Here is a 21325-nt window from a genome sequence, read left to right as displayed (position 1 = left end):
TGCTTGAAACAAAGCGATATATAAAAAAGGATCTCAACTAGGTTGACACCCCCTTAGCGCCCTCATCATATCCAAACCAAACTAACTCAAATATCAATGTTAAGAGTAACTCTGACAAATCGACCAAAAAGCAAAAGAGGTGTTGAAAACATCCTTCAAAGAACTTAATACAAAGCGAGTGAAAAACAAAAACAAGAATCTAAGCTGCTAGACCACTCTTGGCTGGAAAAGGGACCCTTCACTTTATGTGTCTGTCATTCCGAATGGATGAAAGCTTGCCACTTTAAACATATATCTTGGAGAGAGTATGCTACAAATACTTTAGATAGAGAGCACCATTGTAAAGCGTTACATTTGGCAGCTTCAAATCGAACGAACCAAGGAATTTCTTTGTCTTGGAAAACTCTTTGATTTCTTTCAAACCATAATTCAATGAGCAAGGCTTTTATTGCATTAATCCATAACAGATTTGAAGATTTCTTGAGAAAAGGTCCAATAAGAATCTACTGCACATTGCTTCTATGTCGAATATCCAACAAATATTGAAGCTTTTAAAAAGAGATCTCCAATAGTTTCTGGAATAAATACAGTCGAAGAATATGTGTTGTAGATCTTCCCCTTCTGATTTGCATAAAGCACATTGATTGGGAGAAAGAAAATGGGAGGGTAGTTTTTGTTGCAAGACTGGAGAGCAGTTTAGGGCTCCAAAAAGCATGATCCATATTGTAATGTTCACTCTTCGAGGGCTATTGGACTTCCATATAGCTTTTTTGAAGACAAATGTCAAGAGGTAAGGCCAAAGAAAGATGTTTAATTAATGATTTTATTGTGAAGGAACCACAGGCTTCTAGGGACCATGTACGAGAATCTGGGCTGTTTAAAGGCTCCTTCTTGGACACCAAGGATAGCAGATTTTGGAATTCTGAAATTTCTTTTTCCTTTAAAAGTCTTCTGAAATATAAAGACCATGAAAGAGTTTGAGGATCCCAATGATTCAAGACAGAACCATTTTGGTTGGTGGCAATTCCGAACAAGGAAGGAAATATGTTTTTAAGGGGAGTAGACCATGAAAGAGTTTGAGGATCCCAATGATTCAAGATAGAATCATGTTTTTCTTTGTTCCATCTTTCAAAGAGTAGGTGATAAGGCCCAATTGACTGCCATTTGCCTGTTTCTTCAATCAATTCTTCCAGATCTCCTTGGTCTACTTTGATTAAGGCTTTGTCTGCAAACAGGGGATTGAGAATGACAGTCGTATGAAAGGCTTGTTTCAACATTTTTGCTATCTCCTTCCATTCATTGAATGCAAAAAGTTTCGAGATGATCCATAAATTATTAAAATCTTCTTTGTAAACTTCATGGTTCTTCTGCACCCAAAAAGACTTCTTGATTTGCTTTACTACCAATGGCTGTGGGTCTGAGGTAGGTCGATTGATGATTCCTTTTCCTTTCACTACATCCACGAAACTTGTTCTAAATGAACTTTGTGAGTTTGATACTAGGGAGTCCTTGGTGAGAAAATTGAGATCTGATAGAGGCTTCTTTGGTAACTGACTTGCATTCTCACTTTTCTTTAAAAAGTTTTTAAGCATTCCAAAGAAGGAAAGCCATCCTTTTTGCTCAGGGCCTTCTTGGATATGGATGTAGGAGCGTCCACCAGTAGAAGAAGGCCATACTACAAGTCTTAAAACCCATCTGGAGAGATCCCTGAATTTGGAAATTTTTTTGACTCCATCACATCCTTTGTCTTTTTTAAGAAGGAATAGTTTGCTCGAGGAGTCTAAAGTTCTAAGACTTGTACCACAAACCAACTCAGCTACACCTTTGAGAGAGGAAGAACCCTGCGAGTTTCCAAATCCTTGATGTAGAACCAACCAGATTTGGACCACATACAGAAGAAATAACCATTCACTTTGCAACTTTCGACTTCCATTGAGGGACAGGTTGACTAGTTAACCTCCGGAGACGGAAAATGAAGGCTGAGGAGAGTAACTAATGTCGGAATGTGGCCGTAGAATGGAGGGAAGGGAGGAGAGAGGAGAGGGAAGAGGGAAGAGAGGAGAGAGAAGAGAGAACTTACCTCACACTTTTTCTATATAAAGAAGTTATTGACTTGCTCCTGAAGTAGTTCCGAAATTCGATCCAATTTTGACTGGAGTGCTGATGAATGTTTAGATTTTTATTTGTTGGAGAAGAGAAGATGACTGGAGATGAAGGGGAGGGGAAAGAGAGGAGAGAGGTGAGCAACCTATAATTGACATTGATAGTAAGCACCTTTAATCAGTACTTTGGTGAATCTGTCAAACCATGCTCGCGAAGATTGTTTTAAACCATACAAAGACTTTCTCAACTTACAGACTAGATTGCCATTAGATTTGTCTTCCATTCCAGGAGGATTTTCCAATTAGATGTCTTCCATTCCAGTAGTCATTTTGTTGGATTCTTGAATATGTTTCAATCTTGTAGTGGGTATAGGACTCATCTATTGATTTTCTTGAATCAACCTTTCGTGATCATGTTTCATAACCAAAAGAGGAATTTCGAGTCTTGAACGTTCTTCTTGGGTTGTAAACATCTATTCTTGATGATTTTGGATGATTCTTTAATTCATCTAACTCTCAATTTTTACGTCAATTTCTTGAAAAATGAGTTTGATTGGATCGTTAGGCCCTTTTTCGATATTGTTGCTTTCTTATTCCATTCCAAACTGCCTTAGAAACATTATCGGAATCATTAAAATCACTAGAATCAAATTTCCAATGTAGATGATGATATGTTCTTTGAGAAAATCGGGCATGGGCAAAATTAGTAGGTTGGAATTCTTCTAAATCACTTGAGATAGAATTTCAGCATTGTTTTTGGAAGTAAATTTGATTTTCTTGCGCATTCCATTTGCTGTAATTTTTCTTAGACATCTTCTTTGATCAACAATAGTCCATTCTTGCAAAATCTTGAAAAATCTTTGGTTTCTTCTTTCTTTCTTGGAATTTCAAGGGGTTCCTCCCTAATTAGATGGACCTTGGTTAGTAACAAGCACAACTCACGAAGCTCTCTCTTGTGATCGGCATTACGAAGAGCTTCTTGGTCTTCATTTGGTGGTAGTCAACGTTGGTCCCAGATGGTTGCTCCGATATCATATTGATGTAGCCTAAAGAGATAAAAGGAGAATTCTCTCCAAGAATCCAAAGAAGTCTTTATTAGAATGATAATGTGTTTCATACAAGAAGGGAATGTTGCTATTTATAGAGTTTTATTACAAGTGGTGGTAAAAAGGAAATTAACCTAGAATATTGCTTAATTACCGAATTAACTCCTATTCTTCTTACATTAGATTCCCATAACAAAATTCTCTTGAAAAACGAAAGTTGGACTATACCTTTTCAAATTCCATTAATCTTGAGGGGACTTTTCAAGTGTTGAAAGATCAAGAGGCGTCTAAAAAACTAGAATTTGAAGAGTCAAAATGTCTCACAATACAGATGTTTCCCACCAGCTATTTGAGAGAGTTGGTTCTCTCCACTACAAGACAATATTGATGTACAAAATTACCATACCATCCCGACAGATACACAAAAAGGTATTATAAACAGTAAAAACTTCCTCCACAAGCTTTGAGGCCCTTACACTATTCCCTTGTATGTTTACGGCTGTAATGCCAGGATTACCCCTCCTGCAGTAAGTACGGACTATTGAGGGCCTTACGGTACCTCTCTCTTTTTTTGCCAGATCTACAATAACAGAAGAAATGCATGCATCTCACCCATCTGGGGATTCCTTTTCCTCGATTTTTGGATAGTGCTTCTCTTAAATTGCCAATTGATCCAAAAGTTTAAGCTGATGGGTGAAGGAAAATTTAATTATATCATCTAATAATCCTCACTTGTGGGTTTCAAATATGAAGAAAATCCAACAAGTAGAAATCAATATTAATTGGGAAGGAAATAACAATGTAGGGGTTTGAATACAAAACCTCCTGAACCAACCTGCTCTGATATAATTTTAAATTGCTAATTGACCCAAAAGGTTATGTTGATGGGTGAAGACAAATTTAATTACATAGATGAAAGCTTCCAATGGGCTGAGGGATTCAAAGACAACAATTGAGTGGGAAAATATAACTTTGAATCTGCTTTGGTCCATTGGGAAAAAGGTCAAAATGAGACCTATCTTTTTTTCTAGAAGTCCTTCCCTACTTCTCTGGGAAAAGCCCTGATGAACGTCAATGATATTCAAGCAAGGATCCATTCCAGGACTCATGCATTGGATCCCAACAGAACGTTCAATGTAGTTGATTGTAGTGTTGAAGTTTGTATTGAGTGAAAACTACTGCTACTTTTTTTAGGAGTGAACTGATGTTTGACTGGCTATATTTTTTTTCTTCTCATTTAATCTTGTAACTAATCATTTTGTCTGAAGTTGTGTTTTCAAAATGTAAATTGATGATCTATGGTTTAAATACTGATTTCAAGTGTTTCCTTATTAATGCCAATTGTAGGTGTGTCAGCTTGAGCACCAGCTCTTTCATCATTTTTTTCCGTCTTCCTCAGATAATGTTTCAAGTTTGGCACCTTTAATAGATCCATTGTAAGTAAACTGTCTACTATTTATTTTATTTTTTAATCGTCAAGGGGCTGGTTGGGGCCACAGTTGGTAATAATAGTTTGTGATTATTATAATCTCTGAGGTTACAATAGTTTGTGAAGTTGGGTAGTCCGTGTTTGGAGTGCAAACTATTTTAGTCTTTGGTTTAGATAGTTTTTGCTTGGGTGCATACTATCTTAGTTTGGGTCTAGTTTGGGTTTAGGAGTCTATGTATCGGGCGTAAGTTATTTGTAGATGTTTAGGGTTTATGTGTTTGAGGAGTTGATTTGTTTAACATGAAGTTCTTAAGTATGGGTTTAGGGTTGTTTCCGGGGTTTTTTTGGGTATTGTATTATACAAGTATTAGACTACTAGTACCTTCAATATCATAATTTTGTTTTACTAGTACCTTCAATATCATAATTTTGTAAATGAAAACAGAAAGATTCATTCTACCAATTTTAAAAATTTGTTGAATTTTAAGTTACGTTATTCTCTGTCTATTTGGTCATTTTGGGGATGTGCCAATATTGTTGAACATACACAAAATACTGAGACGAAGGTAAAAATTCATTTAATTTATTAAGTAAGAGAACCCTATATTTGTAGGAGTATAAAAGCTACTAATTCTCTAATTTCCCAATATTGCATGAAAACATATATCTAGGAGTGATAATTGCCAACTATAGGCCATCATCACGGTGACAAAAAATATTGTCAACTTAGATACGTGATTTTAAAAAAATGACGGTAGTTATCATTCTGAAGAAAGGTTGATCAACATATTTTTTGAGGAGATTGCAATACTAAAATAAGTTATTGTATTATATGAATAGAATTAAAATGTATAAATTGTTGTAAATGATAATTTGGGAGATTTCTCATCCTATTCTCTTCACTTTTATGGATGACTTTTTTTTCTTCCATATATACATAGTTTTCTTGTTTTAAACTTTGATGGAATCCATGAAACAAGCCCTATATTAGGGCATGTTTGGATTGACTAAGAAAAAATGTTGTTCAAATAGTCATTTTCATTCCTTTTTGGAAAGGAAATGCAACTTTTTATTGATAAAATGAAAAGAGACTAACACTCGAAATAAAAGGATTCAATTTTTTTTATTTATTTAAACACTTTATAAAAATGATTTAAAATAAAAACACTCGTGGGTTTGGTAACATTTTCTCAAAAAACGTTTTTATATGCAAGTTTGTTTAGTTTGCTATACACTTAAAGTGTTCTCATTAATGTCAAATTACCGTAAGAGAAGACTATTAAACACTATAGACTGGTTGCCGAAGTATCCATCAGAGGTGGTGGTTGTCGAAATTGGGCATGGAAGATGGTCTTTGTTGGAGTGGACCACCAGTGTGATTGCTGGAGTTAGCCTCAGGAGGTGGTCATTGACGGGTGGAGTGCTACTATAGCAAAACGAGGGTTAAGCTAACCCTTACCCCCTTCTTCTTAACACACGCTGCTCTTTTTTTTTTTTGGGGGGGGGGATTGTAAAGGAAGCGGAACTTTTCATTGAAGAAATGAAAATAGGCTAATGTTCAAATTACAAAGACATGATAACAAAATAAAATTAAAAGGATAATTAAGTTAGATTAAAGCAATCTAATTCAGACAAAGATTGTGAATAGAAATAATTTAAAAAATGCCTGGAAGAACAACACCACAAGGAAGCCTTGAGATGACTAGACTTCCAACGAACTAACCATGTGAGAGCCTTATTGTAAAGTTCCTCTAAATCCTTTCAGACAATAATTGTCAAAAGAATTAGTTAAGGCATATATTAACCCATTCCAAATTGAGCTCTGTACTTTGAGCAATAGTCTCTTTTCATTATATCAATGAAAAGTTTGTTTCCATTTTTTTAAAAAAGGCATATATCCTCGACCAAAATGTTAGAGGTTCAAAATTCCACTCACACACATATTTTTTTAAAAATTAATGACTTAGGTCTTGAAGAATTAGGGTAATTGCATCTTTGAGGATTAGTCTCTTTTCATTTTTTTTTCCTCTCCTGGAGATAGAAACATTTCATTGATGAATTTCAATAAAGGGATAAACTCAACACCAATAGGTGTCTACAATAAAAGTCTCCAATTAGAGCATCAATAAGATAAGCTGAAATCCCCTCTCCCCCCTCCCATCCTCCTTCCTCACCGATTTTGACCTTCCTCCCCAGCTGAAACTTCTCCAACCAGTCGGATTTGCCTCCCCTCACCCCACATTTCATCACTTCTCTGGTGCCATTCAGTTATCGGTCAGACTCAGAATTCATGGAGGTGAAGAGTTGCAAAATTGGTGTTCATTTCTTTTGTATGTGGAGAGTAACGGGTTTTTCATAGAAGATATGGAAAAAGGGCAAAAAGTTCTTTTCTCAACATCAATGGCGCAATGGTTAGATAGTAGCCTGAAGAGATTGTTGTATGGTCCATCTTTTGAATTTTTCCTTCTTAAGGAAAGAGTAGATCAGTGTGTCATCCGCCTATCAAAATTCCGAGATAGCACAGGTTGGTTTGTAGAATGTGCGGTCTGGCCCTCAACGGGTGGAAGAAAAAATATCCACATCCCTTTTGGTGATGGTACTTCCGGTTGGCAAGAGTTCAACGATATGGTCAGCGGCTGCCTCAAGGATTCCTCGTCCTATATTCTTCCTTCTAAGACTACCCTCCCCCCTTCAAAAGCTGGCAGGTCACCCTTGAGCATCTCTCATTCAGATAACCCCCCTTTTAAACAGCCACAGAGATCCTCAAGGAACCTGAGATTCCCTGTTTCGTTGTTCAGAAAACAGAGTAGGCATCACCAATGGATTATCAAGCATTCTGATGTGCTCCAACTTGACTTTAACAACTTATGGATTGTCTCACGCCTCTTTGAGTTTGACAATTGGCTCGATATTAGTAAAACACTCAAAGACCACTTCCAATCTAATGTTATTATCAATCCTTTATTTGCAGAACATTTTCTGGTGACAATGGAACGAGCCTCTTTGGATGAGCTGATTGAAAACCTAGGCAAATGGCAGAAGTTCGGCTCCTTCCACCTGAAGTTCGAAAGATGGAACAAATCCATCCATGGTAGACCATCGTACGCCAAAGGGTATGGTGGTTGGATTTCAATTAAGAACTTACCCCTTGACTACTGGTGCAAGCAAACCTTCGAGCATAGCAATGGATACACTAAATTTGATCAATGTCTCAGAGGCCAAAATCAAAGTCGAGGAGAATCTTTGCGGTTTTGTCCCAGCAACAATAAAAGTCTCAGATGAAAGAAGGGGCTCCATCTATTTGAATTTTGGTGATATTTTGTCATCCAACCCTCCAAACAAGGTTAGAGGTGAATTATTTGAGTCCGACTCTACAAATCCCATTGATTTAATTCGCCTGAATGAAGTTATGAGAGATGAGGGCATTTTATGTGATCCATTAAGTCTAAATTTAAATTTCCTCCCCTCCAACCGCAAAATTAAATTCTCCAGAAGTCTAGGAGTTTTTGTTGATGGAAAAGAGACCAGGAAGAGAGGGAGCCTGTTCAAGGCCAAAAAGTCAAGGGGCCGTTCGTCTTCTGAGCCGCCCCCCCGACCCTGCCTCTGCCCTCTGTCGGTTGAGTTTCCCCAGTTACCCTCTTCAGATCCTCTTTTAGCGAAGAAAGAGTTTAATAGTGAAAGGAAGACTAAGGATCATGACTCTTCAACTTCTCAAAAAGGCGCCAAAGTTGGTTTGCAAAAAATAAGAAAAGCCGGTCCGGCTTTTTCTTTTCAGGAAGTCAGTTCGTCTCCAAACAATAATGAGAAGTTTGGTGTCCAAGTTAATCTCACGAAGAAGGGGGAGGCCTCGGTTACTAACCCAATCTCTCACAAACGGCTCCAAAATTTGAAAAGGAACTAGTCATTCAAGTCCTTTACTACAGCAAAAAGAAAGTCATATGGGCTTCGGCCTTTTCCCAGACATTTTATCAGAAATCACACGTCCTTTCAAAATCCTTGGTCAGCCATCTCCAATCCGGATCTTCTTGAAGTAAGTTAAGCTAACCTCCAAGCAAATCCTCAAACCTCGGGCCTAGGTAGGGAGAGTTCTATGCTCTTACCTTTTCTACACTACATCCGAAGTGAAAAATCTTCCCCAGAAGGTCAAGATCCGAGCTGTAACAAGTTTATATCTCCTTCTCCAATCTCATAAGACTCGGAAGATGATTTGTTGTCTAGTGTGAGCAGTGAGGAACTGGACCTTAAAGATGTTGAGGACAACAAGGACCTCGAAGATTGCCAAGTGGGCCTTGATTTCTCCCTGAGTCAGCTTTTCCTTCCTCCAGACGATCCTACACAAGTTAGTGAAAACAACCTCCTCATCCCCCCTCTAAAAATGTCAGATGTTCCCCAGTCCTTACACTCCATCATAAAAGAGTGTGACTTCGTCTTGGCCTGATCAAAGGGGGAAGAATTTAAGAATCCTCTGTGGTCCTGAATGAAGATAGTTACTTGGAACACAAGAGGCTTAGGGGATTCTTCAAAAAGACTACTTCTGAAAAAAGTCAATCCGGATATCGTCCTTGTTTAAGAAACAAAAAAAGACAGTTTTGAGGGCTCCTTTATCAAAAGCCTTTGGAGCTCAAAAGAGGCAGGGTGGGCCTTTGTTGAAGCTAAAGGAAAATCGAATGGATTACTCACAATGTGGGATGAAAGCAAAATTCTAGTTTCCAGCATCTCTAAAAATGAATTCTCTCTTTCAATCAAGTGTCAAACAATAAATAAAAAGCTTTGTTGGATTACAAATGTTTATGGCCCTTGTGATTATCGAGAAAGGAGAAGATTGTGGGCTGAATTATCCTCCCTGGCTGAGAAATTTGATGATCCCTGGTGTATTGGTGGGGATTTCAACAGCATTCGAAGAAGACATGAGAGATACCCAGTAGGAAGAGCAACGAGGGATATGAATAACTTCAACAAGTTCATCAGGTTAAACAATCTGCTGGAAATTCCACTCTCAAATGGTCAATTCACATGGTCTAGGGAAGGAGATGTAGTTTCCAAATCTCTCTTAGACCGTTTTCTTGTATCAAGTACATGGGAAGATGTTTTTGATAATTCAAGGGTTGCAAGACAAGCTAGAACCATGTCAGATCACTTTCCTCTTATCTTAGAAGCAGGAGCATTTGAGTGGGGGCCCTCACCGTTTCGCTTTTGTAATAGCTGGTTGAGCAATAAGGAGTGCTGCAAATTGATTGAAAAAACTCTAAGGGGGAAAAACATCATTGGACAGGTATTGCTCTCTCCACAAACTTGAGAAAAACTAAATCAGCTCTTAAGAAATGGTTTCATGAATATTGAAAAGAGTTGAAGTCGAAGGAGGAAAGCTTACTAAATGGACTTCAAAGAAAAGATTCACTGATAGATGAGGTTTTTTCACAGAACAGGGTTGAAGAAGCATCCTTTTCCTTGAAAGCAGAGCTGTTGGCCTTATATCCACAGGAAGAAAGAAGTCTCATTCAAAAATGTAAGTTAAAGTGGTTAAAAGAAGAAGACGAGAATACCTCTTTCTTCCCTAGATTCCTTTTTGCTAGAAAAAGGAAAAATCTGATTGTAGAATTGCTCAACGACCAAGATTTTTCAACCAGATCCACCTAGGACATTGAAGACCTCATTTTGGGCTTTTACTCCTCATTGTACTCAAAAAGTGATGGTCCTCGAGCCATTCCCCTTAACCTTGACTGGTCTAGAGTCTCAAGAAGCCAAAATGAGCAGCTTGTGATAAGATTTTCTGCACTAGAAATCAAGCTGGCAGTGAAAGGGTTGGGAAGAAACAAGGCACAAGGACCGGATGGCTTCACACCAGAATTCTTCATCCAATTTTGGTCTCATCCGAAAGATAACCTTACAAAAACGTTTGATGATTTCTATAGCAATGGTAAACTCAATTCTTGTATTAAAGAGAACTTTATTTGCCTAATTCCAAAAAAGTCCGATGTAGTGAAAGTCAAAGATTTCAGACCAATCAGCTTCACAACCCTCTTGTATAAAATAGTTGCAAAAGTTTTAGCTGAGAGACTAAAAAGAATCATGCCAAGCATAGTAGCCCTTACTCAAAGTGTCTTTATTGAGGGAAGACAGATCCTAGACCCCATCCGGATAGCAAATGAAGCAGTTGAGGATTATAGATCGAAAGGGAAGAAATGTTGGATTCTAAAGCTTGATTTGGAGAAAGCCTTTGATAGAGTGGACTGGTCCTTCCTAGTAAAGGTACTATATGGTAAGAATTTCAACTCAAAATGGATCTCTTGGATAATGGGCTGCATCACCAATCCAAAGTTCTCAATTTTTATCAATGGAAGGCCTTGTGGAAGGATAGTTGCAACTAGAGTAATTAGGCAAGGAGACCCCCTTTCTCCTTTCCTTTTCATCCTTGTAGGAGAAGTGTTAAATGCCTTAATCAACCGGTTACATGAGAAAGGAAGTTTTGAAGGCTTCTTGGTAGGAAAGGACAAAGTCCATGTCTCAATTTTGCAATTTGCTGATGACACTCTTATCTTTTGCAAATATGATGATGCTATGCTAGATTCTCTTCGAGCCACCCTTGATCTTTTTGAATGGTGCTCTAGTCAGAAAATTAATTAGGAGAAATCATCTCTATGTGGTGTAAATATAGACCTAGGCATGCTGAATAAGATGGCAGCCAAGTTCAATTGTAAAGCAGAAGCTTCCCCTAGTCTATCTCGGTCTTCCATTGGGGGGTTATCCGAAAAAGACAGTTTTCTGGCAGCCAGTTATTGATAAACTTCATGGCACTCTTGACAAATGGAGAAGATACAATATTTCAAGAGGAGGAAGAGCAACTCTTTGTAAGTCAGTTCTTTCAAACCTCCCCACTTACTATATGTCTTCCTTCTTGATACAAAAAAAAAGTGTTATCCATCCTAAAAAGAATTTTGAGGAATTTCTTTTAGGAAGGCCACAAAGGGAGGAAACTAAATCATTTAGCCAAATGGGAGCATGTGCCTAAATCTCAAGAAGAAGGAGGCCTTGGTTTGGGAGGCTTGAAAGAGAAAAATCTGGCTCTTTTAGCAAAATGGGGCTGGAGATTCCCGCATGAAGGCTCTTCCCTTTGGTGCAGAGTGGTCACAAGTTATTGAAATAGAAGAGAAAGAAAACGACACAAGGAGTTTAGGTGGAAAACCCTAATTCAGGGAAGAAAAACCATGATAGAAAAGGACTTATTATTTTAATGTCATACATACAATAGACCCCAACCTCAAATATAAATAGAATGAGGTGAAACCCTAATTTAGCAAATATAGTATAAATTACAAAAATGCCCTTAGGGCTAATTCAACGTATTTCAACACAAGTATTCATGGTAGTAACAGATTTGGGAGTCATACATCCGGTAAGGTAGGGAGCAGTCTTAAAAGCCCCTGGGTCAGCATTTCAAGGGCTTGGTTGAAAGTGGAAAATCTGTCGGTTTTTTTTATTAGGCAATGGACTTAAAATTGCTTTATGGTTAGATGCTTGGCTAGGCAATCCCCCCCTATTGTCCAGATTCTCCAGCTTATTCAGATTGTCCATTCAACCAAATGGTTCTGTGTTGGAGCATTGGGATCACAACACCAACTCTTGGAGCATTTCTTTTAGAAGACTTTTGAAAGATGAAGAGATTACTGAATTTCAAGATTTGTTAAGTCTCATCTCTCACCTAAAGGTGCAAGATTGCCCTGACTCAGAGGTTTGGTGTTTGGAATTCAATGGAATTTTCTCAGTTAAATCCTTAACCAAATGCATTCGCAAAGCCCCTCGAATTGATCGCCTCCTAAGTCAAGCTCTTTGGAAATTCAAAAGTCCGAGGAGAATAAATATAGTCCTTTGGATAATGGTTTTTGGAACCCTAAACTGCTCAAACGTGCTGCAAAAGAAGCTTGTCTCCCACTACATCTCTCCCAATATATGTGCTTTGTGTAAAAAGGATGGGGAAGACCTCCAACACCTTTTTTTCAACTGCCTTTATGCACAAAGCTGCTGGTTTTCACTCTTCAATGTCTTTAACTTGAGCTGGGCCTTCGGAGTAGACTTTAGTCTAAATGTACAGCAGCTGTTGATAGGTCCGGTTCTCAAGAAAACTCGTCAAATTCTGTGGGTCAATGCTGTAAAGGATGTGTTAGCTGAATTGTAGTTTGAGCGGAATCAAAGAGTCTTCCAAGACAAGGAAACTCCATGGTTCTCAAGATATGAAGCAGCCAAGTTGAAAGCCTCTCTTTGGTGCTCCCTCTCAAGCTCCTTCGCAACATACTCTAGTCAGGAAATTAGTCTAAATTGGCATTCATTTCTTTCTCCGGCATTCTGAAGTTCAAACTTCTTAGAAATTTTAGTTCTCAATGCTGTGTTTTTTCTTTTTCTCCCTTAATTGTCCAGCCGGTTTTTTTTTCTCTCGCTTTTAGAATTGTATCCCTTTGTATTGCTTTAATTTAGAGGATTTTCTAGTGTTAGGATGTGATGGGTGCTAAGGGGGTGTCAACCTAGTTGAGATGCCCGGGTGTACCTGCTGATCCTTTTGATTTCCTTGTAATTTGAGCATTAGTCTCACTTCATTTTCTTAATGAATAAATAAACTTGTTTCCTTTTCAAAAAAAAATAAGTTAAGCTGAAGTGAGAAAAAGGATGCTTAGTTTTGCATCAAAGAAAAACAGTAGATAACACTAATTCTATAAAACGATCAAAAGACGAAAAGCGTCTTTGGAAAGACGTCTGTTACACTGCCCCAAAGGTTCCGAAAGAAAGACTGCACGAAGGCCAACCAAAGCGTCTTCTTTGTACCACCAAAAGGATGATCAACCAGAAGTGAAGCGAGAAAATAAAAAAATATTGTTTGGTGAAGGAATTGACCACCCCAAAAGCTTCAAGAATAAGCTGCCAGAGTGAGATGCAAAGGAACCATGCATAAATAGGTGAACTGGAGTTTCGGTGTTCCATTGACACATGGCACTAAGATAGGAAAGGTGCATAAAAGGCATACGACATTTCATAATTAGTCTCTTTTCATTATATCAATCTAAAATTTTGTTTTCTTTCCAAAAAAACAAAAAATAATAAAATAAAATAAAATAATCACTTAGGTCTTCAAGAAAAGAATCTTTAGCCTCAATATTGTCAATTTTGTTTCTATTTTGAGAAACAAAAATCTTCAATATCAACACCATTATTTTCCATAGGCTGATAGATAGAATCCACACCACTTAAACTGACTTTAGATTTAGCATCTATTTCATCATCGCTAGTATGAGAATATGTGGGAGCTTTTGTCAAATGATTAATACCTTTGGAGAGGCCACTCCAAAATCTATTGGAGAGGACACTTTGTAGTGTGCAAGACCCGGAAAGAAGAGGTCGAGAAGGATCAAGTGTTGAAATATTTGGAAAGGGTGCTTGCTTATCGAAAGAGACCAAAAAACTTGAGACAATGTCTTCAACAATATCTGGGTTCAATGTATTTGACTGAGAGGTTGGAAGAAAAGAAGGAAGTGATTCTTTCTTTTTTTCGAGTATCGAGCAGAAGATAGGCTGCAATAAAACAATTTTTTAATATTTAACACTTGAAGACTTTGAAGACTCAAGAACCCCAATGGAATCACCAAACAGCATAATAGTGGCCTCAAGGCCTCTTAGGATACCACATTGAAACTTGTTTCCTTGATTTGAAATATTTTTTCAGATTTTCTTTGTTTTTAATACTCTCGGAAACTTGTTTCCAAATAGCTATAATCCTTATTCTTTGATTTCCTATTATCAACTTCTTTCTAAGATGGTCTTATCTCGTCTTTTTACATTATTGTGTCTCTATGTGATCTGAGAGCATTAGACTCTTTTCATTATATCAATGAAAAGTTTTTGTCTCCTTTAAAAAGAAAAACTCATTTCTTTTTAGCTTTTTGCATAATTTGGATGTGGCTTACCTTTTCCTATGTTGCACAAACATATTAAATGTTTAGAACTGTTTGTGCAGGTCTACTTACCTGTATGATACATTGCGTCCTAGACTTGTTCATGAAACAAGTTTGGACTTTCTGTGTGAACTAGTCGATATTCTTAAAGTTGAAGTTTTGGGAGAACAACTCATTCAACAGGGGGAGTCGTTAGTTGGATTACGTCCCACACTTCAAAGGATTCTTGCTGACGTTCATGAACGACTAACATTTCGTGCTCGAACACACATCCGTGATGAGGTAATTTTAATTCTAGTATTTGCACTTGTCCTTTGGTCTGTTATACTCTCCAATGGCTATATAACTTATTGTAGGAATGTTATTTGATCTTTTATTTTTGTCCTAAGACTTCAGAATATATTATTTTAATCTCTTACTAAACTAAATATTTTTAAATGATCCTGATCATCCCTTATTATCAATAATGTGACTCTAAGTGGTCAACATGAACATAATTCAACTAATAAAGACATTACACCCTTGACCAAAAGGTTAGAGAGGTTTAGATTCATTCTCCAATATGTTTTTTTTTTTTTAAAAGAAAACAGTCTCTTCATTAAGGCATTAAGGTAATGAAATGAGACAGCTCATAGTACAAGATTAACAACTTTCAAGATTTGACAAAAAGATTAGGAGGTGCACTTGAGCATCTCAACTAGGTTGACACTCCCATAGCACCATCATCATTTTCAAAATAAATAGAAAAAGAATAACATAGACAAGCTGAAAACCAACAAAAGCATATTACAACCCGAGCAATGGTTACAAACGAAGCATAATAAACTATTCCAATAATAATGATCATTACACCGTGCAATCAACATGAATAGTAGTACTCTGAAGAGACTCTAATAATCTGGAAAAATGAATGCCCTCCAATTCAGGCTTAACTCTTGAATTGAGTATTCAGCAAAAAGTTTAGAAAGTGAGCACCAAGAAGATGCATTCAGTTGGGCTGTCTCAAACCGATCGAACCAGGCCAATCTCTTGTCATGGAAGACACGTTGATTTCTCTCAAACCAAAGATCCGCGAGCAACAACTTCACAGCATTGGTCTAAAGTAATTTAGCCTTCTTCCTCATAGTGGTGCCCAGCAGAATCTGCATTACATTAGAACGAAAATTGTTTCCAAACACCCAATTTAATTCAAAAATCGAGAATAGTCTTATCCAACAATTGCTCGCATAACAGCAGTCAAAAAACAGATATTGCAAGTCCTCTTAAGCAGCCATACAAAGGGGGCATATTTGTGGGGAAAGACAATGAGAAGACAGCTTCTTTTGCATCACATCAGAGCAATTCAATTCCCCAAATAACATAATCCACACTGTGATATTCACAAGACGAGGACTGTTCGACTTCCATAGTGCTTTCTCCAATTGTTTATCAAGTGGGGAGGCTTCTGAAAGATATTTCACAAGGAACTTGACATTGAAAAGAAAGAAAAATAAAACTAAAACTAATTGACTGACAGTTCTTACTCTTAATACATCTCCTCTCCATGTGGACTCTTGTATTACTTGGACCATGCACCCATAACCTATATTTTGAATTAAGGAGAAATAAATTGCTTATGAATTTCAGCTTAAAATAGATGAACAACTATCGTGCAATTCTATTTTTCATTGCAATATGAAAGAGAATATGAGTCAAAGAAATAAGAATTAGTGATACGATTAGAGGTCTATAATAGATAATCCAGGGAGAAGAATTATGACTAGAGAAGGCATGAGGATAATTACCTGTTTGTGCCAAGGAAATACAGAAGTTATTGGTTGGTAGCAAATTTTAAAATTGGATGAATGTTTCCTTTGACATGGTAGTAATGATTGAGTAAAGAAAATAGTAATGTTTGACCCACCTGTGAGATGTTGAATCGAGCTGACTGGATATATAAGGGCCTGTTTGGTAGACAATTTGAAAACATAAATTTGAAAACAAAGAATTAAATAAAAATAGAATTGTATTTCATGTTTTCAGATGTGTTTGGTAGCAAAATTCAGAAAACTATATTTTAATTTAAACAATTGCAAACTAGTTGTAATTACCCACTAAATATTAGTTGATAATAAACTATTATTAATTTATTTATGAACATGTTTTGTTCTTAAAAAAATTGTAAATTATTATTTTGTAATAATATAAAATTTATAGGATAAATTGAAATTTTTGTCCCTACAGTTTGGAAGAACTTAAAATTTAGGTCTTATGATTAATTAGAATTTACCGCCAATGGTTTGATAAAAGCTTCATAAATAGTCCCTATGGTAGGGATTATTTAAAAGGATTTAACAAATCATAGAGACTATGTATGAAGTTATATCAAACCATAAGAACTAAAATCTAAATTTTAAAACCATGTGAATTAATTTTTAACTTTATCCAAACCATAGGGACCCAATTTGGAATTTAACATAATTTGTAATATATTACATAATAAATATTTTAATTTTTTAAAAGTTGAATTGAGTTTATAACATGACATATACTATATTTCTAAATGTTTTTAACTTTATTTAATATAATTCTGCATTTTAAATTTTAAAATTCAAATTTTGGGTATAACGAAAACATAAAAATGTTGTTTTCAAAATTTACACTATTTGGATCACAGAATCTGAAAATAGTTTTCAGAAACAGAATTTAGGTTGTCTGCTAAACACATATTCATTGAATCAAGTGAATCTGAAAACATAAAACATAATCTGGATTGCGAACCAAACAGGCCCTAAGCCAACTAAATGAGATTTTGAAACCATTGAGGATTGTAGTGAAGTAGATTTTGATTCAAATTAATATTGGCTCGAACTGAATAGCAAACCCAAATTGGACTAGGTATTGAATTGAATTGGATATTGCCAAACAAGACTGTGAATTGAACCCAACTACAACTTGAGCCAAGTAGATCTTAAACTATTCGAAGGTCTGGAGCAATTGTGTGACAAGTGCAATGAATAGACAAAAAAAAATTGTGCTAGGTCTGATAGGACGAAAATGTGGGATGAACCAGAGGTTTACTAGATGGAGAGGTCAGACGTTCATGACTCAGAGGGCAGTGAAGTCTTGGTTCAATCATGGTTGAACGCACCATTTTAGTTTGGAATAAATCCAAAGAATTTAAATTGACACTAAAGTTAATTTCCTTTTTAAATCGGTGTGGAGGAGATTGAGCGACTGAAGTAATGTCCCCAAAACTGAGAAAACTATTTTACCTTCTATATTAAATTTTTAATTTTAGCTGAAAGAAAGCCACACACAAGTTCCTTCCACACACAAGTTCCTTTTCACTTCTATGTAGTATGAGCTGCAATTCAACATTTTAAGGTTCATGATTTTAATTTATCCTCCGAGAAATCTGCTTTACTATGCTTTTCATGAAACCATTTCTCAAATTTCAAATGTAACTTACCAATTTTAGCCATTCTCCATTTGAACCAAGGCCGCATAGAATAAATTTTCATTCGATGAAGTACTTTAATTCCTATCTATTAAAAGTAAATTCATGACTTGAATCTACTTTGAGCAATGGACTCATTTCATTAATTCAATGAAGAGGCTTGTTTTCATTTAAAAGGAAAAATGATTCTCAATTCAAGACATTTATCGTTGTTAGATTGTTTTTTTTAGAGCATCCTTTAGCAGAAGGATTCTCAATTCAAGACATTTATCATTGTTGGATTGGTTTTTTAGAGCATCCTTAAGCTTTATTTTTTTTTTAGATATTTATCGAAGTCGAAACCCAAAGAAAAACATGGAATCTAATAAGGGTCCAAATGTCGCTAGGCTCCTTGTCCAACTCTAAACACTCGGTTGTTCCTTTCTCTTCAAAGATTCCTAATGATAGCACACACCCCAAAGTTCAGACCTTTGTTGAAAGTCCTCCTCTTAGCAGTTCTTTTCGCAACATTTATGAAGTTTGTCTGTTGGGATCTTTTTTGTCTCTTGGAGTTTTGAAGTGGACTTCTATTCTCAGATAATTCTGTAGTCTTGTTCTCTCTTGGCTGCCTTGGCTGCTCTGCTCCAGTTGCTATCATAATTTCTTATGGGGGCTCGTTATCTTAGTTTTTATTTATTCACTTTAGGGTGCATACTTCTTATGTATTTTTTCTATATTGCATTCTTTATTTCTCTCTGTTTTGAAGCTTCTCTGCATTGAGCATTAGTTTCTTGTCATTTATTCAAAGAAAATGTTTGTTTCTTATTCATAAAAAAGATCAAATAAACACAAAACTAGAGCATAACGCTGCTACGACTCCACCTCTAATGCAGCATCAGTAGTGGTCCAAGTAATACACTGGTTTAACATGCTATAGTATTAAGGATTTTCTTCTAATACAGTTTTAACTTTTATTGGGGGTAGGTTTCTTTTCCTTTTGTAATTTATTTATTTGTAATTATTTTTATTAATATACACTACAGCACCAGCGATATTTTTGAAGTTTAAAAATGGAAAATAATTTTTCATTACTTTCTTTTGTAGATTGCAAATTATTTTCCTTCCGATGAAGACTTGGAGTATCCAGAAAAGCTTGAGAAAACTGCAGTGGAAATGACTGAAAATAGTTCTGTAAATCTTCTTACCCTAATTTTGAACTCCTTTTTCTTGTACACTCCTGTTGAATGCTCGTTGGAGTTTATGCTATTTTCAGATGACTCTGTTCTCTGCTGGCTTTAATACCTACGCAATCAAGACATCATAAATTCTAATTTATGCTTTATCATTTTTCATTATTTAAAAAAAATTTAACGAGATGATGCATACTAAAAAGAACGATATATGATATTCTTATATCTTTTAAGTTTTATGTACTTGATATGGGTACTGTTATATATATTCATATGAGTCAATAGTTAATATGATTTTTAGACATCCTTTGTTTTAGTTCAAGAGTCAAAGGAGGAAGTGGCTGGTTTTCTCATCTAATCTTTTTGGAGTCCTAAAGAATTTAGCCGGGCCTTTTTGATACATTGGAAAATCTGGAGGCAGGTTATCTTAATGGGTTGTGAATTAGCTGTCTGCCTTGGAATTTCCCAAAGGGGGGATATTCTTTCTGGAGATTCAAAGGAATTAGCAAATGAAGAGTTGTGGTTACATTTTTCCCTCAGACCTGATTGGTATTTGAAAAGCTCGCCTTTTATGGGCTTTGGCCGTTTTTTATGCTTCAGCTCGAAAAGATTTTCTTGTCTTGAATGCTTCATCTGCAGTCATAATTCTTAAACTGTTAAGTTACAAGTTTTGCCCTTTGCTGGAAGTCTCTTCGGTTGGAAGGATCTTTGCCTCATGGAATATTAATTAGTTTTTGAAGTCTTGGACTCTATTCTTTATTTTTTGCGTTGTACTTGTTGCTCTCATTTCCCCAAGGTATTTTCTCCTTTTCCTTTTTTTGTTTCCTTGTATTTGGAGCATTAAACTTTTTCATTTTTCAATAAAAAGTTTCATAGCTTTACACACACACACACACAAAAAAAAAAAAAAAAAAAAGAAAAAGAAAAAGAAAAAGAAATCCTTGGCACTGTGATGGAAATGATGTCCAGACAATTGAAAAAGAAAGAAACAAAGTCTTGTAGATGGGTAAGGTGGTGGACTTACTACCTATTATTAAGTGTAACATCAACCTTCTGGAATCAGAGAATTCTTGAATTGGAGAGAAGAAAAAAACGAGGAACAGAAGAGCTAAAAGTAACAAGAATTACGATTCTTTATGCTAGCTAACGTTTACATCAGACAAAAGAATAAAACTGCTAGAAACTTCATCAAAACAAAAATTGAAAACCAGGCTCGAACCAGAGAAGCATCACCAACTGCAACACAACAACAAATAAATTCTGAAGAATCAACAGAACCACCAAGCTGGAGATAAAGCTGAGAACATTTCTCGAAAGCCAACACAGAACCAGAGAACATGAAAGTTTAACAGCAAAAGTAAGAAAAAAAACAATAATTGATCTTTTATGGACTTTGGACCAAGATATGCAAGAGGAGCCAGCATGAACGAAGCGAGAATCCAGCATGTAGAAACAACAAAGCCTCTTCCAACTAAACATCAACAGCAAATACATAAGCCGCTTCCAACATTTGAGCTCCCTATTGACTTCAACAAAGAAGTGAACAAAATAGCAGAACTTTTTGACAAGTTCATAACCCAATAATTTTTCATCTCTTTCATATCCTGACCACAAAAAGGATAACATTAGAATGGATGACTTCAGACAACCAAAACTTCAACGGCCTTGGTATTAATCTTATAAATCTCAGTTCAACATTTTTTCTAGTGTTAGAAGTATTTATGTAATTAAATTTACCACAGTATCAAAATGTTAAAGTATCTATTAAGCCTACAAGTAAGAAGAATTGTTGAAGTACTGATATAATTATATCTACCACAAACTATTAGCTTAAGTTTTTTCAGTTGATTGATGATTTAACATTTTTCTGCTGAACTGTGGTCTGAGGATTTGAATCTCCAACCCCAAGGGATGGAGGACGTGCTAACTACCGAGCTATGCTTATCAAACCGTGAGGCTATTTTGTGAGGAACAAAGTGGTTTCTGTAAACCCAAAGTTTGAGTGTAGCTCCTCTTCGTGGTGGAGCACCTCTTCTCAGGTGAATGGGAAGGGTATTGTTTTATGGTAAAGCTGACATTTTTAAAAGGACCGATCTAGTCTTGGAATAGGGGTTTTTTTTGGAGATAATTGTCTGAAGAAAAAAGAGATTTTTGGTCAAATAAATTTACTGGATTTGGAAGAGTTGGAAGGTCGTTTGGATG

The 21325-nt window shown here is 36.1% G+C and overlaps 1 protein-coding gene across 1 annotated transcript in view; it reads left to right on the top strand.

Annotated features, from left to right (window-relative positions):
• Nucleotides 1-21325, top strand: part of LOC120081319 (sec34-like family protein) — a 63545-nt gene that overhangs the window by 32405 nt on the left and 9815 nt on the right. Inside the window, exons 14-16 of the mRNA XM_039036072.2 lie at nucleotides 4496-4584; nucleotides 14578-14797; nucleotides 19038-19124. Coding sequence (XP_038892000.1) covers nucleotides 4496-4584; nucleotides 14578-14797; nucleotides 19038-19124 — 396 coding nt within the window. The remainder of the gene's footprint in view (nucleotides 1-4495; nucleotides 4585-14577; nucleotides 14798-19037; nucleotides 19125-21325) is intronic.

The sequence above is a fragment of the Benincasa hispida genome, chromosome 7, assembly GCF_027475165.1.
Source record: "Benincasa hispida cultivar pf3 chromosome 7, pf3_genome.v1.1, whole genome shotgun sequence".
Lineage (NCBI taxonomy): Eukaryota > Viridiplantae > Streptophyta > Magnoliopsida > Cucurbitales > Cucurbitaceae > Benincasa > Benincasa hispida.
Note: the sequence above shows the minus strand (reverse complement) of the source record. Positions and strands in the feature narration are given on the sequence as shown.